This window comes from Theropithecus gelada, chromosome 20 (genome assembly GCF_003255815.1).
Source record: "Theropithecus gelada isolate Dixy chromosome 20, Tgel_1.0, whole genome shotgun sequence".
Taxonomy (NCBI): Eukaryota; Metazoa; Chordata; class Mammalia; order Primates; family Cercopithecidae; genus Theropithecus; species Theropithecus gelada.
The window spans coordinates 63340992-63354311 of record NC_037688.1 but is presented as its reverse complement, the minus strand read 5'-3'; the positions used below and the strand labels follow the sequence as shown (position 1 = coordinate 63354311).

The 13320-nt window shown below is 37.6% G+C and overlaps 1 protein-coding gene across 1 annotated transcript in view; it reads left to right on the top strand.

Annotated features, from left to right (window-relative positions):
* Positions 1-13320, top strand: part of LOC112614781 (acyl-coenzyme A synthetase ACSM2B, mitochondrial) — a 35255-nt gene that overhangs the window by 2006 nt on the left and 19929 nt on the right. The window contains exons 2-3 of the mRNA XM_025371501.1: positions 6079-6263; positions 11162-11372. Coding sequence (XP_025227286.1) covers positions 6087-6263; positions 11162-11372 — 388 coding nt within the window. The 5' untranslated portion in view covers positions 6079-6086. The remainder of the gene's footprint in view (positions 1-6078; positions 6264-11161; positions 11373-13320) is intronic.

Sequence of the window (13320 nt, the reverse complement as noted above, 5' to 3'; positions counted from 1 at the left end):
AAGGTCTGACTGCCTGCAGGGTCAGGTAGAATAGAGCCATATTTTTCTTCTTGCAGAAAGCCTATAGACAGATGTGCAAGTAGGAGAAATGTCACTCAATTCTTTTCCCAGCAAGGAACAACCCTGGGGAATGAATGCATTCATGGGGGTAGTTCTATAGACAGCCACTCTGGGAGTGTCTGTCTTATGTGGTTGAGATAAGGACTGAAATGTGTCCTGGTCTCCTGCAGTACCCTCAGGCTTACTAGGATTGAGAAATTCCAGCCTGGTAAATTCTAGTCAGACCGGTTGTCTGCTCTCGAACCCTGTTTCCTGTTAAGATGTTTATCAAGACAATGTGTGCACAGTGGGACATAGAACCTCATCAGTAATTCTAATTTTGCCTTCGCCCTGTGACCTTTATCGCCCCTTGAAGCACATGATCCTTGTGACCTACTCCCTGTTCATACACCCTCTCCCCTTTTAAAATTCCTAATAAAAACTTGCTGGTTTTATGGCTTGAGGTTGCCATCATGGTCCTACCAATATGTGATGACACCCCCGGAGGCCCAGCTGTAAAATTTCTCTCTTTGTACTCTTTCTCTTTATTTCTCAGACCATCTGACACTTAGGGAAAATAGAAAGAACCTATGTTGAAATATTGGGGGCTGTTTCCCCTGATAAATTGGAAAAGAATAAGACCCTGCAATTTGGAATGGGAACGTGTGGGAGGACCCTGGTGAAGCTGGGGACACTGAGTTTGTAAACTCTGGTGAACTTTTTTTGCCAGAAGAAACAGCTTCCCACCCACCCAGTAGTGGCAGCATTCCTTCCCTAACCCATGCTGCTATCAGCCTTTCCACCTTTGTCTGAGGGGATAAATTCTGCACTGCCTGAGACAACAGTGATGGCCTCCCCTGAGGTGGTTGCCAAGCAAGACAATGTTGATTCTCCTCAGGAGCCACCCCCAACACTCCTGTTTGCTTCTAGACTTATAACTAGACTAAAGTCCTGGTGGGCCCCTAGAGGTGAGGTTGAGAGTGTGACACATCAGGAGGTTCACTACACTAGATAATAACTGCTTGAGTTTTTAATTTATATAAACAGAAATCTGGAGAACAGACATGGGAATGGATATTAAGGGTGTGGGATAATGGTGGAAGGAACATAGAGTTGAATCAGTCTGAATTTATGGATTTGGGCCCATTAAGTAGGGATCCTTCATTTAATGTTGCAGCTTGGGGAGTTAGAAAATGTTATAATAATTTATTTGCTTGGTTAACTGAAATATGGATTAATAGATGGCCCACCATGAGCGAGCTAGAAATGCCTGATCTCCCCTGGTTTAATGTAGAGGAAGGGATCCAAAGACTTAGGGAGACTTGGATGGTGGAGTGGATTAGTCACTTTAGACCTACTCTTCCAAGCTGGAAGCATCCAGAAGATGTACCCTTGACCAATGCCTTACAAAATACATTTGTGAGGGCAACACCTGCCTCTCTGAAGGACCCTGTAATTGTTCTTCTCCGTATGTCAGATCTAACAGTGGGAACTGCAGTCATTCAACTACAAAATTTAAATACAATGGGAATAATTGGATCCTGAGGTGGCAGGAGCCAAGTGGCAGCACCCATCCATCAAAGGCAAGGTGGACATCCCTACTGTAATGGACAGCAGAGGCAAAGTGGCAATTAGCGTAGTCTGACTCATGTAGAGCTCTGGCGTTGGCTAATTAATCACAGTGTTCCCAGAAATGAAATTGATAGGAAGCCTAATTTATGCAAGCAGAAAACTTCTAGGTCAAATGGACAAAAGACTAATTTGAATTATAAAAACAGAATCATGGCCCCTCAATCATTTTCCAGACTTGAGCCAGTTTACAGACCCAGAACCCCTTGAATAAAGGGGAGGCCAGGTCCCCTTGAGGAAGGACCCCACTACATTACCAACAATTTATGCAGTGAATCTTTATCCCATCCTTCCCCAAGGAGACCTCCGGCCTTTTACTAGGGTAGCTATGCATTGGGGAAAGGGAAATTATGAGACATTTAAGGGACTACTGGACACTGGCTGTGAGTTGATGTTGATTCCAGAGGACCCAAAACATCAATGTGGTACTCCAGTTAAAGTAGGGGCTTAGGGAGGTCAGGTGATTCATGGAGTTTTAGCTCAGGTCCAACTTAAAGTGTGTCTAGTGGGTCCCTGGACTCATCCTCTGATCATATACAAAACACTGCTGAAAGAAATCATAGATGACACAAACATATGGAAACGCATCCTATGCTCATGGATGGGTAGAATAAATATTGTAAAAATGACTATATTGCCAAAAGCAATATACAAAATCAGTGCAATTCCCATTAAAATACCACCATCATTCTTCACAGAACTAGAAAAAATAATCCTAAAATTTATATGGAACCAAAAAAAGAGTCCTCATAGCCAAAGCAAGACTATCCAAAAAGAACAAATCTGGAGACATCACATTACCTGATTTCAAAATATACTATAAGGCCATAGTCACCAAAACAGCATGGTCCTGGGTATAAAAATAGGCACATAGAACCATGGAACGGAATAGAGAACCCAGAAATAAACCCAAATACTTACAGTCAACTGATCTTTGACAAAGCAAACAAAACCATAAAGTGGGGAAAGGATACTCTATTCAACCAATGGTTCTGGGATAATTGGCAAGCCACATGTAGAAAAATGAAACTGGATCTTTATATGTCACTTTATAGAAAAACCAGTTCAAGATGGAGCAAGGACTTAAATCTAAGACCTGAAACTATAAAAATTCTAGAAGATAACATCAGAAAAATCCTTCTAGACATTCGTTTAGGCAAAGATTTTATGACCAAGAAGCCAAAAGCAAATGCAACAAAAACAAAGATAAATAGATGGGACTTAATTAAACTAAAGAGATTTTGCATGGAAAAAGGAATAGTCAGCAGAGTAAACAGACAACCCACAGAGTGAGAGAAAATCTTCACAATCTATACATCCAACAAAGCACTAATATTCAGAATCTAGAAGGAACTCAAACAAGAAAAAAAAAAAAATCCCATAAAATGTGGGCTAAGGACATGAATAGACAATTCTCAAAAGAAGATCCAACATACATATGAAAAAATGCTCAACGTCACTAATGATCAGGGAAATGCAAATCAAAACCACAATGCAATACCACGTTACTCTTGCAGAAATGGCTGTAATAAAAAAATAAAAAAATTATGGATGTTGGTGTGGATGTGGTGAAAAGGGAACACTTCTACACTGCTGGTGGGAATGTAAGGTAGTACAACCACTATGGAAAACAGTGTGGAAATTTGTCAAAGAACTAAAAGTAGAACTACCATTTGATCCAGCAATCCCACTACTGGATATCTACCAAGAGAAAAATAAGTCATTATACGAAAGAAGTCACTGCACATGCACATTTATAGTAGCACAATTCACAATTACAGGAATATGGAACCAGCCCAAATGCCTGTCAATCAACAAGTAAAGAAACCTGTGTGTATATATATAATATATAATATATAATATTTATATATTTTTATAACTTTTTAATATTTCTATATAAATATATAACATATTTTTATATATAGTATAGTGTATATATAATTATATAATATATGATATATATGAAATATATCATATATACATTTTATAATTATATAATATATAATATAATATATAATACTATGCATATATTTTATATATCTATATATACTATATATCACATAGTGTGGCTATATATAGTATATATAAAACATAAAATATATAAAATATATTTATATATTTGTATATATATTTATATTGTATATAATATATAATATATTTTGCCACACTCCTGTGCCTTTCTTCCTTCCAAGCTCATGAACATATAACATATATATTTTTTTTATATATATATATATATAAATAAAAAATCTTCCATGAAGGCAGTATGGTATGGGAGAGAGACACCATGAGCTTGGAAGGAAGAAAGACACAGGAGTGTGGCAATACATATTATGTAAAATATAAATATATATAAAATATGTAAATATAAGTATATATAAAATATGTATATATAAAATATAAGTATATATAAAATATATAAAAACATATTTTTATAAGATTTTTATATATAAAAATATAAATTTTTATATATTTTTATATATTTTATATATATACTATATATGGCCACACTATATAATAGTATACTATGTACCTCTCTATATAATATTGTATATATTATATAATAGTATAGTGTTATATATCTATACATAACATACTATTATATATTATATATTATTACATATCATATATTATATATCTATATATACACTATACTATTTTATATATAAATTCACTCTGATAACTAGAACAAGACATGAATGCTCACTCTCACCACTTATAGATATATAATAGTATAGCATATATAGATATAGATATAATATACAGTATATATTATATTATATATAACATATTTATAATATAACATATGGATATATTATATATTATTATATTATATGTGTATTACATTATATTTTATATAATATATATAACATATATAATATCCATATATTATATATAATATATCTATATATTATATATAACATAGTACGCATATTATATATATATCTATATTGTCACACTCCTGTGCCTTTCTTCATTCCAAGCTTATGGATTTTTTTAATATATATATATAAAAAATATATATCATCTTCCATGAAGGCAGCATGGTATGGGAGAGAGACAGCATGAGCTTAGAAGGAAGAAAGGCACAGGCATGTGGCAATATACATAATATCCATATTATATATATTATATAAAATGTAAACATATATAAAATAGAATTTTTCATATTTCATATATACTATATGTAATGCATACATAGTATATATAATATATAGTATCATATATAGTGTATATCTATACAATGAAATACTACTCAGCCATAAAAAGGAATGACTTAATGGCATTTGCAGCAATCTGGATGGGATTGGAGACCATCGTTCAAAATGAAGTAATTCAGGAATGGAAAACTAAACATCATATGTTCTCACCCATAAGTGGGAGCTAAGCTATAGATTGCAAGGGCATGAGAATGATACGATGAACTTTGGTGACTTGGGGGAAATGATGGGAAGGAGGTAAGGGATAAAAGGGTACAAAGTGGGTTAAATGTATACTGTTAAGTGTATACTGTAAGTGTTAAGTGTATACTCGTCGGGTGATGGGTGCACAAAAATGTCACAAGTCACCAATAAAGAATTTATATAGAAACAAAAATTATGACAGTTATAATTTCCAAAGTGATTGTATTAGGTCCTGCACACTAGATGCATAGGATCTGGGATTTAGGATGTATCGGTCCAGATTCAATTTAAAGAAAAGAATGCTACTTGTATTAGATAGCATTTGCTACAGTAACAAACACCCTATACATCTTAGTAGCTTTTGGTCATACATATTTTCCCCCTATGGGTCTGTGTGTTGCTAGTGGCCATTCTAGGCTCAGCTCAACTCCACATTTCTTGTTGTTCTGAGTCCCAGTCTGAAAGTACAGCATGAGCTGGGTTATGCAAGTCTCAGGCAGAGGGGAGAAATGTGAGAGTTTCTGATGAACCATACAATTCCAGACACTCACATCTCATTGACCAAAGCATATTTCATGAGCAAGCCAAAGTCAATGAGAGGTGGATACATATTCTTCCTCCTGAATGCACTGGGAAGTCACATAAAAATGAATGGGGATTTATAATCCTAGAATAGGAAGGGAGTGAATTTCTGGGAACAACAATACAATACCCACTGTATTTTAGCACAAGGGGATTTATTATATGGAATTGGGTATTCACAAAACTGTCAGAAGTGTTGAAGACGTAGGATCTAGGATTGGGTCTGTATGATCTTGTGCCTTTAGAAAACAGCACCCCACAAGGAGACTGAAACAGATGCTGAGTGCCAGTTTACTCATAACCACAGCAAATTAATTCCTGGAAAGAATCCTGTAAGGTTGGGATGAATCTCCTGAAGCTGCTGATGATCAGTAGAGCAATCTGTTAAAGAAGCTCTCACCTGTGTCTCTTCTTTCTTTTACAGGTCTGAACATGCATTGGCTGCGAAAAGTTCAGGGACTTTGCACCCTGTGGGGTACTCAGATGTCCAGCCGCACTCTCTACATTAATACTAGGCAACTGGTGTCCGTGCAGTGGGGCCACCAGGAAGCGCCGGCCAAGTTTAACTTTGCTAGTGATGTGTTGGATCACTGGGCTGACATGGAGAAGGTAATGGGGTGGAAAAGAGGCACAAAGTGAGACAATTCGGTTGACTTTTAAAATTCATCCATTAATTCAGTAAATATTTGTTAAGTACTTATTACATGTAAGGCACTGTAATATGCTATGGACAAAACACTCATCTTCCATGAAGGCAGTAGAGTATGGGAGAGAGACTGCATGAGCTTGGAAGGAAGAAAGGCATAGGAGCGTGGCAACCTGGTAACTCCCTGACAGCCAACACACAGTTTGTTTACACTGTATGTAGACTGTGCATGCTCTGTTGTGACCTCCCAGGGTGAAATGAGGACTAGTGGTCTGGGGTCGTAGAAGAGGTAGGTTTGAATCTAATAACAGCAAATTAAGCCTGGGCAACACAGGAAGACTCGGTCTCTACCAAAAATTTTAAAACAAAATTAGCCAGGCATGGTGGTGCATACCTGCGGTCCTAGCTACTCAGGAGGTTGAGGTGGGAAGATTGCTTGAGCCCAGGAGTTGGAGGCTGCAGTGAACTGTGGTCACACCACCACACTCCACAGAGTGAGATCCTGTCTCTCAAAAAAGTGGGGGGCGAATTAGCACTGATCAAAGACTGAGTCTTCCCAGAAAGTTAGGTCACGTGTCCCTGTCAATACAGGTGGGCAAGTAAGATAGTTATGAGGCAACAGTTATCAAAAGGGCTTCAATATGAGACATCCAAGAAATAAAAAGCTGAAGAAATTTCTGATTTTCCCTCCCAGCCCTGAGCTTCTAGACTTTTAATCCATTCACTGCTGATCCATCAATTGCCTTCACCTGAAGTCCTGTGACTCTGTAGGATGGAAGGATTCATTCTAGCTAGGGGTAGGGGAAGGGGTGGAGCTACCAGCATGGGCTTAATACATTGGTGCTCAGAAAGAGTCATGATTATGACATGATGTCCTAAGTTCCCAACACTATGAAACAGTCTTAGTGTGGAGATTGCAAATGCCTTGCCTCTAGACTGAAGATGGCCCTAGGTGTGGGTACTCTTAAAAAAAAAACATAAGGTTAACATTTTAAAATTGAAAATTTTCAAACAAAAATTTAGATTTCTGGATTTTTTAAAAGTTATACTTCCTTTAAATATGAGGAAGGCCCTTTAAATATTGAGGAAGGCCCTTACTACCATGACTCACCATTCTGAATCCGTAAAAGTAAACTTGCTATATAAACATAAAAAAATTTATCCGTTCACAGATAACACCATTAGCAAAATAAATGACTAATGACAACTGTGGGGAAAATATTCAACTCATATGACAGCAAAAAGTTAATAATATGAAATGAGCTTGTAGAAACCAAGAATAAAAGAGTGCAACTCATTATAAAACTGGGCAAAGTATATGAACAGATAGTTCACAAAAAAGTGAACTCAAATGGCCATTAAACATAAAAAAATTATCACCTCCCTCATAATAAGAGTAAAGCAACTGAAAATTTTACTGAAATAACATTTTTGCACCTATCTTGTTAGTGAAATACAAAAGATTTTTTTTTCTTTCAGAAAAATAGTTTAATTATCACAAGGCCTCTTAGTGGAAGGATGGGAGATATTTCTCAAATCTGCCCCCTTGAGAGCTCAGAGACTAGGGTTATCAAAAGACAATTTGGTGGGCAGGGGGCTAAGGAATGGGTGCTACTGATTGGTTGGGAATGAAATTATAGAGATGTGAGAAATGTCTTCAAGTGCTGAGTCTGTTTCTGGGTAAGGCAGTCACAGGACAGGTAAAGTCAGTTCCTTGCTATAGAGTCATGGGTCTAGGTAGTGTCACTACATTTTCCAGAATGCAAATGTCTGAAAAATATCTCAAAGGCCAGTCTTAGATTTTACAATAGTGATGTTATCTACAGGAGCCATTGGTGAAGTTACAAAGTGTGGCTTCTGGTTACATGACTCCTAAGCAGTAAGCAAGCTAGGGAACAACAGCTGGTTACTGCCTGACTATGCTTATAGCTTAGCAGAATTGAGGTCCCTATCATCTGCCATAATTCTAATGCCGTGGAATTGCATTAATTTCACAAAGGGGTTTAGGTCCACGAACAAGAAGGGAGTTGGTTTCAGGAAGAGACTATTGTCATCGTTGCTTTAAAGTTAAATTATAAACTAAATTCCTCCCATAGTTAGTTTGGTCTATGCCCAGGAATGAGCAAGAACAAAATACAAAGGTTTAACAACTCTATTGGCAAGGCTGTGAAGAAACAGACACTCTCATGTGTTACCACAAGGTGGTATAACTCTGATGGAGCCAAATTTTGAAATATCTAGTAAAATTGCCAACATGTTTTCTCTTTCATTTTGCATCATTACTCTCAAACTATGATCTGAGAACCCCTGAGGATCCATGAGACTCTTTCAGGGGATATGCGAAGAGTCTATTTTACAATAAAACAGAGAAAATAGAACCCTTGTGCATCATGATGGGTATGTAAAATGTTACAGCTATTATGGAAAACAATATGACATTTTCTCCAAAAATTAAAAAATAGGATTACCATTCGGCAATTCCAACTCTGGGCATACACCAAAAAAACCTTAAAATCAGGGTCTCCGAGAAATATGTGTACACTCATGTTCACAGTAGCTTTATTCACAGTAGTTGAAAGGTTAAACGGCCCAAATACTTACTAACAAATAGACAAAAAATCTCTTTAAAATATATTATTGTATTTTTCAATGTGAGAAGGACACGAGAATTGGAAGGGCAGGAGCAAAGTGATATAGTTTGGATATTTGTTTTCTCCAAATCTCATGTTGAAATGTAATCCACAGAGTTGGAGGTAGGGCCTGGTGGAAGGGCAGGTCCAACACCAATGACTTAGCACCATCCCCTTGGCTATGCATGAGTTCATGAGGGATCTTGTTGTTTAAACAAACGTGGTACTTCCCTATGCTCTCTCTCTCTTGCTCCTGATCTTGCCATGTGATGCACCTGCTCCCCGTTCACCTTGTTCCATGATTGTAATCTTCCTGAGGCCCTCACCAGAAGCAGATGTCAGCACCATGCTTCCTGTACACTCTGCATAACTGTGAGCCAATTAAACTTTTTTCTTTATAAATTACCCAGTGTCAGATATTCCTTTATAGCAATGCAAGAACAGCCTAATACAATACCTTATATAAATGAAATCATACAGTATTTCTTTTGTGTCTGACTTATTTCCCTTAGCATGTCTTCAAAGTTTATCCATGTTGTAACATAAGTCAGAATTTCCTTCATTTTTAAGGCTGAAATAATATTCCATTGTTACGTATATTCAAAATTATTTATTCAGGTCAAATCTTCAGGTCAAATCTTGAATGCTTTGTTGCTTAAAAATCTCTTCTGTCAGATTTCCTAAGTCATTACTCTTAAGTTATAACTTCCACAGATCACTAGACTATGAATACAATGCAGACAAGTTCTTTGCTAAAGTATAGGAAGGGGGACCTTTGCTTCAGTTCCCTAAAAGTTTCTTATTTCCATCTGAAATCCGGTCTGCCTGGATTTCACTGTCCATAATTCTATCAGCATTTTGGTCACAACTATTTAACTGGTGTCTAAGATGTTCCAAGCTTTTCCTCATCTTTCTGTCTTCTTCTAAGCCCTCCAAACTCTTCAATTTCTTCCCATGACCAGTTCCAGAGTTACTTCTACATCATCAGGTATCTTTATAGCAATATCCCACTTCTGGTACCAGTTTTCTGTATCAGGCTGTTCTTGTGTTGTTGTAAAGGACTACCTGAGACTAGGTAATTTATAAAGAAAAGAAGTTTAATTGGCCCAAGTTCTGCACAGTGTACAGGAAGCATGGTGCTGGCATCTGCTTCTGATGAGGGCCTCAAGAAATTTACAATCATAGTGGAAGATGAAGAAAGAGCAGGCATAACAAAGGGCAAGATCAGGAGCAAGACAGAGAGTGAGAAGGTACCACTCACTTTTAAACAACCAGGTCTTATGTAAACTCATTTATCACCAAGGGGATGGTGCTAAGGCATTCATGAGGGACCTGTCCCCATGATCCAATCACCTCCCACCAAGCCCCACCTCTGACATTGGGGATTGCATTTCAACATGAGACTTGGAGAGGACAAATATTCAAACAATATCATGTATCTAGAATAGTCAGATTCATAGAGACAGAAAGTAGAATGGTGTTTATCGGGCCTAAGGGGAGAGAGGATGAGGGGTGATTGTGTAATGGGGACAGAGTTTTCACTTTGGATGATGAAAAAGTTCTGGAGATGGATGGTGGTGATTGTTGCATAACAATGAGAATGTACTTAATGCCACTGAACCATACACTTAAAAATAGTTAAAATTGGAAATGTTATGTTATATGTATTTTTACCACAAAATAAAAAAAAAATAAGTAAATAGAGATATAAATAAACCTAAAGCGATATTTGCCTTTTTATTCTAATTCTTTCATGAGTATTCAATAGCATTTTCCAGAAGGTACATGTTGGTACTCACAACAGAGTGAATGCAGAAGCAGATGAGAGGATCCAATGTTATTCTCCTAAAACATTAAAGGAAATTGCAGAATAAATAGATGCAATAAATAAATAAAATAATGCCACTTTCCTCATTATTTTTTCATTTTGAAAAGTATACTTTATCATTATAAAAAATTATGCATGCTAACATATAATGGGTTTATTACTATTATTTCTGAAAGCATGCATTTATAAAAATTCTGTTTTAATATCTACTATGGTAGATATTGATAGATATAACTCACATAAATAACAACTCTTTAGGGTTTTCAATACTTTTTAAGACTGTATGGAGGTGCTGAGATAAAAAAGCTTACTAAGCACCAACTTGGCAATCCCAAGACTTGGAATTTATCCTACCTACTTGTGTACCAGTGCCCCCTAATCAACAGGGCTTCTCTTTCTTCAGGCTGGCAAGCGACCCCCGAGCCCAGCCCTGTGGTGGGTGAATGGGAAGGGGAAGGAATTGATATGGAATTTCAGAGAATTGAATGAAATCAGCCAACAGGCAGCCAACGTCCTCTCGGAAGCCTGTGGCTTGCAGCGTGGGGACCGTGTGGCAGTGGTGCTGCCCCGAGTGCCTGAGTGGTGGCTGCTGATCTTGGGCTGCATTCGAGCAGGTTGGTAACTGACTACCTTGACAGAGAACTGTCTTCCTTGTGAAGAAAACTGATAGCAGAGAAATGCAGCCACCTCTTCCAAAAGAAGTCCCCTCCTTGGAGCATGCTGTCCTCTCTCATATGAAGAAAGGCATCTCCCTTCTTCCACTTATTTAAGCAAACTATGTGCCAAGCACTTATGCAGAGTGAACAACTACAACGACATAATTTACATATTCATGGGACTTACAGACCTTTGGAGAAAGCTCTTGAACTATTAATTGCACATATAAGTATTTAATCAGAATTATGATAAGTGGCATGAGAATTCTATTAAAATCTATTAAAACAAATTTGGCAGACTGTGACCTGCAGGCCAAATCCTGCCCACAGCTTGTTTTTGTAAATGAAGTTTTATTGTAACACAGCTATGCCCACTTGTTTCCATATTATATGTGGCTGCATTTGCACTATAGTGGCAACTTGAGTAGTTGGAACAAGAGAGTGTCTGATCCATAAAACCTAAAATATTTACTATTTGGCCCTTTGCAGAAAAAGTTTGCCAATGCTGGTCTAAAAGAAGACTTGAATTAACCAATATGAGGAGTAACAAAGTCTCCATGGAAGTGACATTTGAGCTGAGATCTGCAGGATGAGTAGGATTTTGCCAAGAGATAGAGAGGGTTGTGCCAAGCAAAGGGAACAGCATATGTAAAGATGTAATCATCTGATGATTTCTGCCCAGAAAAGCCAAACACTGAAAACAGTAGGAGTTGCAGTAGAGAAGAGTTTAATAATTGCATAGACAGCCAAGCTGAAGGATGGAGGATGTTTCTCAAATCCACCTTCCCAGGAAATCAGAGACCAGAGTTTTTCAGGGATGCTTTGGCATGCAGGAGGCTAGGGAATAGGAAATGCTGATATGTTTGCCTGGGGATGAAAACATGGGTTCAAGCTGTCTTCTTGTACTGAGTCAACTCCTCAGAGATCACAGAACTGGTTGAGTTAGTTTCTTGGTATCAGTTACTGGTCTGGGTAGTGCAAGCTGGTCCATCAGAATGCAAGGTCTGAAGAACACCTCAAACATCAGTCTTAGGTTTTACCATAGTGAAGTAATCTACAGGAGAAACTGGGGAGGTTACAAATCTTGTGACCTCTGGCTCCATGACTCCTGAACTATAATTCTAGCCTTGTGACCAATTTGTTATTTTTCCAAAGGCAGTTTCAGTCTCTAAGCATGGAGGTAGTTAGTTTCAGGAAGGAGCTATTATCATTTTTATTTTAAAGTTAGACTATAAGCTGGATTCCTCCCATAGTTAGCTTGGACTATGTCCAGGAATGAGCAAAGACAGATAGCTTATGAGGTTGGAAACAAGATGAAGTCAGCTGTGTCAGATTTCCTTCAGTGTCATAATTTTTGCAAAGGCATTTTCAAAGTCACAGGGGAGGGAAGCTTGGAAATTACAAAAGAACCTAAAAGGATATCTGTGTGCCTAAAGTCCAGGCCATAAAAAGAAAGTAGTGGCAATAGAATGAACATGTAAAGGTGGCCAGGTGCTAAATTGGCAGTGCCTTGTGGGCCATGGTAAGAGTTGTAGACATTTATCCAGTGGTGAATGGAAAATGATTGATGGATTGAGTAACACTCAACCATTGATGCATTGAGTGACATGATCATCCTCTGGATGGTCATACTGGATGCTCAATAGGGAATGGGATGAAGAAGGCAATAGTGGGATTGGAAATCTCCAATAAGAGGTGAAGGAATGGTGATGGCTTCAATTTGGTTGAGGTAGTAGAGATGGAGATAAGTGGATTTAACAGGCAATTGAGGGGAACGAATAACAGCGTTTTTCAAGGAAGACGCGAGGGAGAGAGAGAGAAGTCACAGACATTTCAGCAAGTGGGTGGATGGTGCTGTTTTTCACTGGAGTGAAGAACACAGATATAGAAAGAGATATGGATGTGT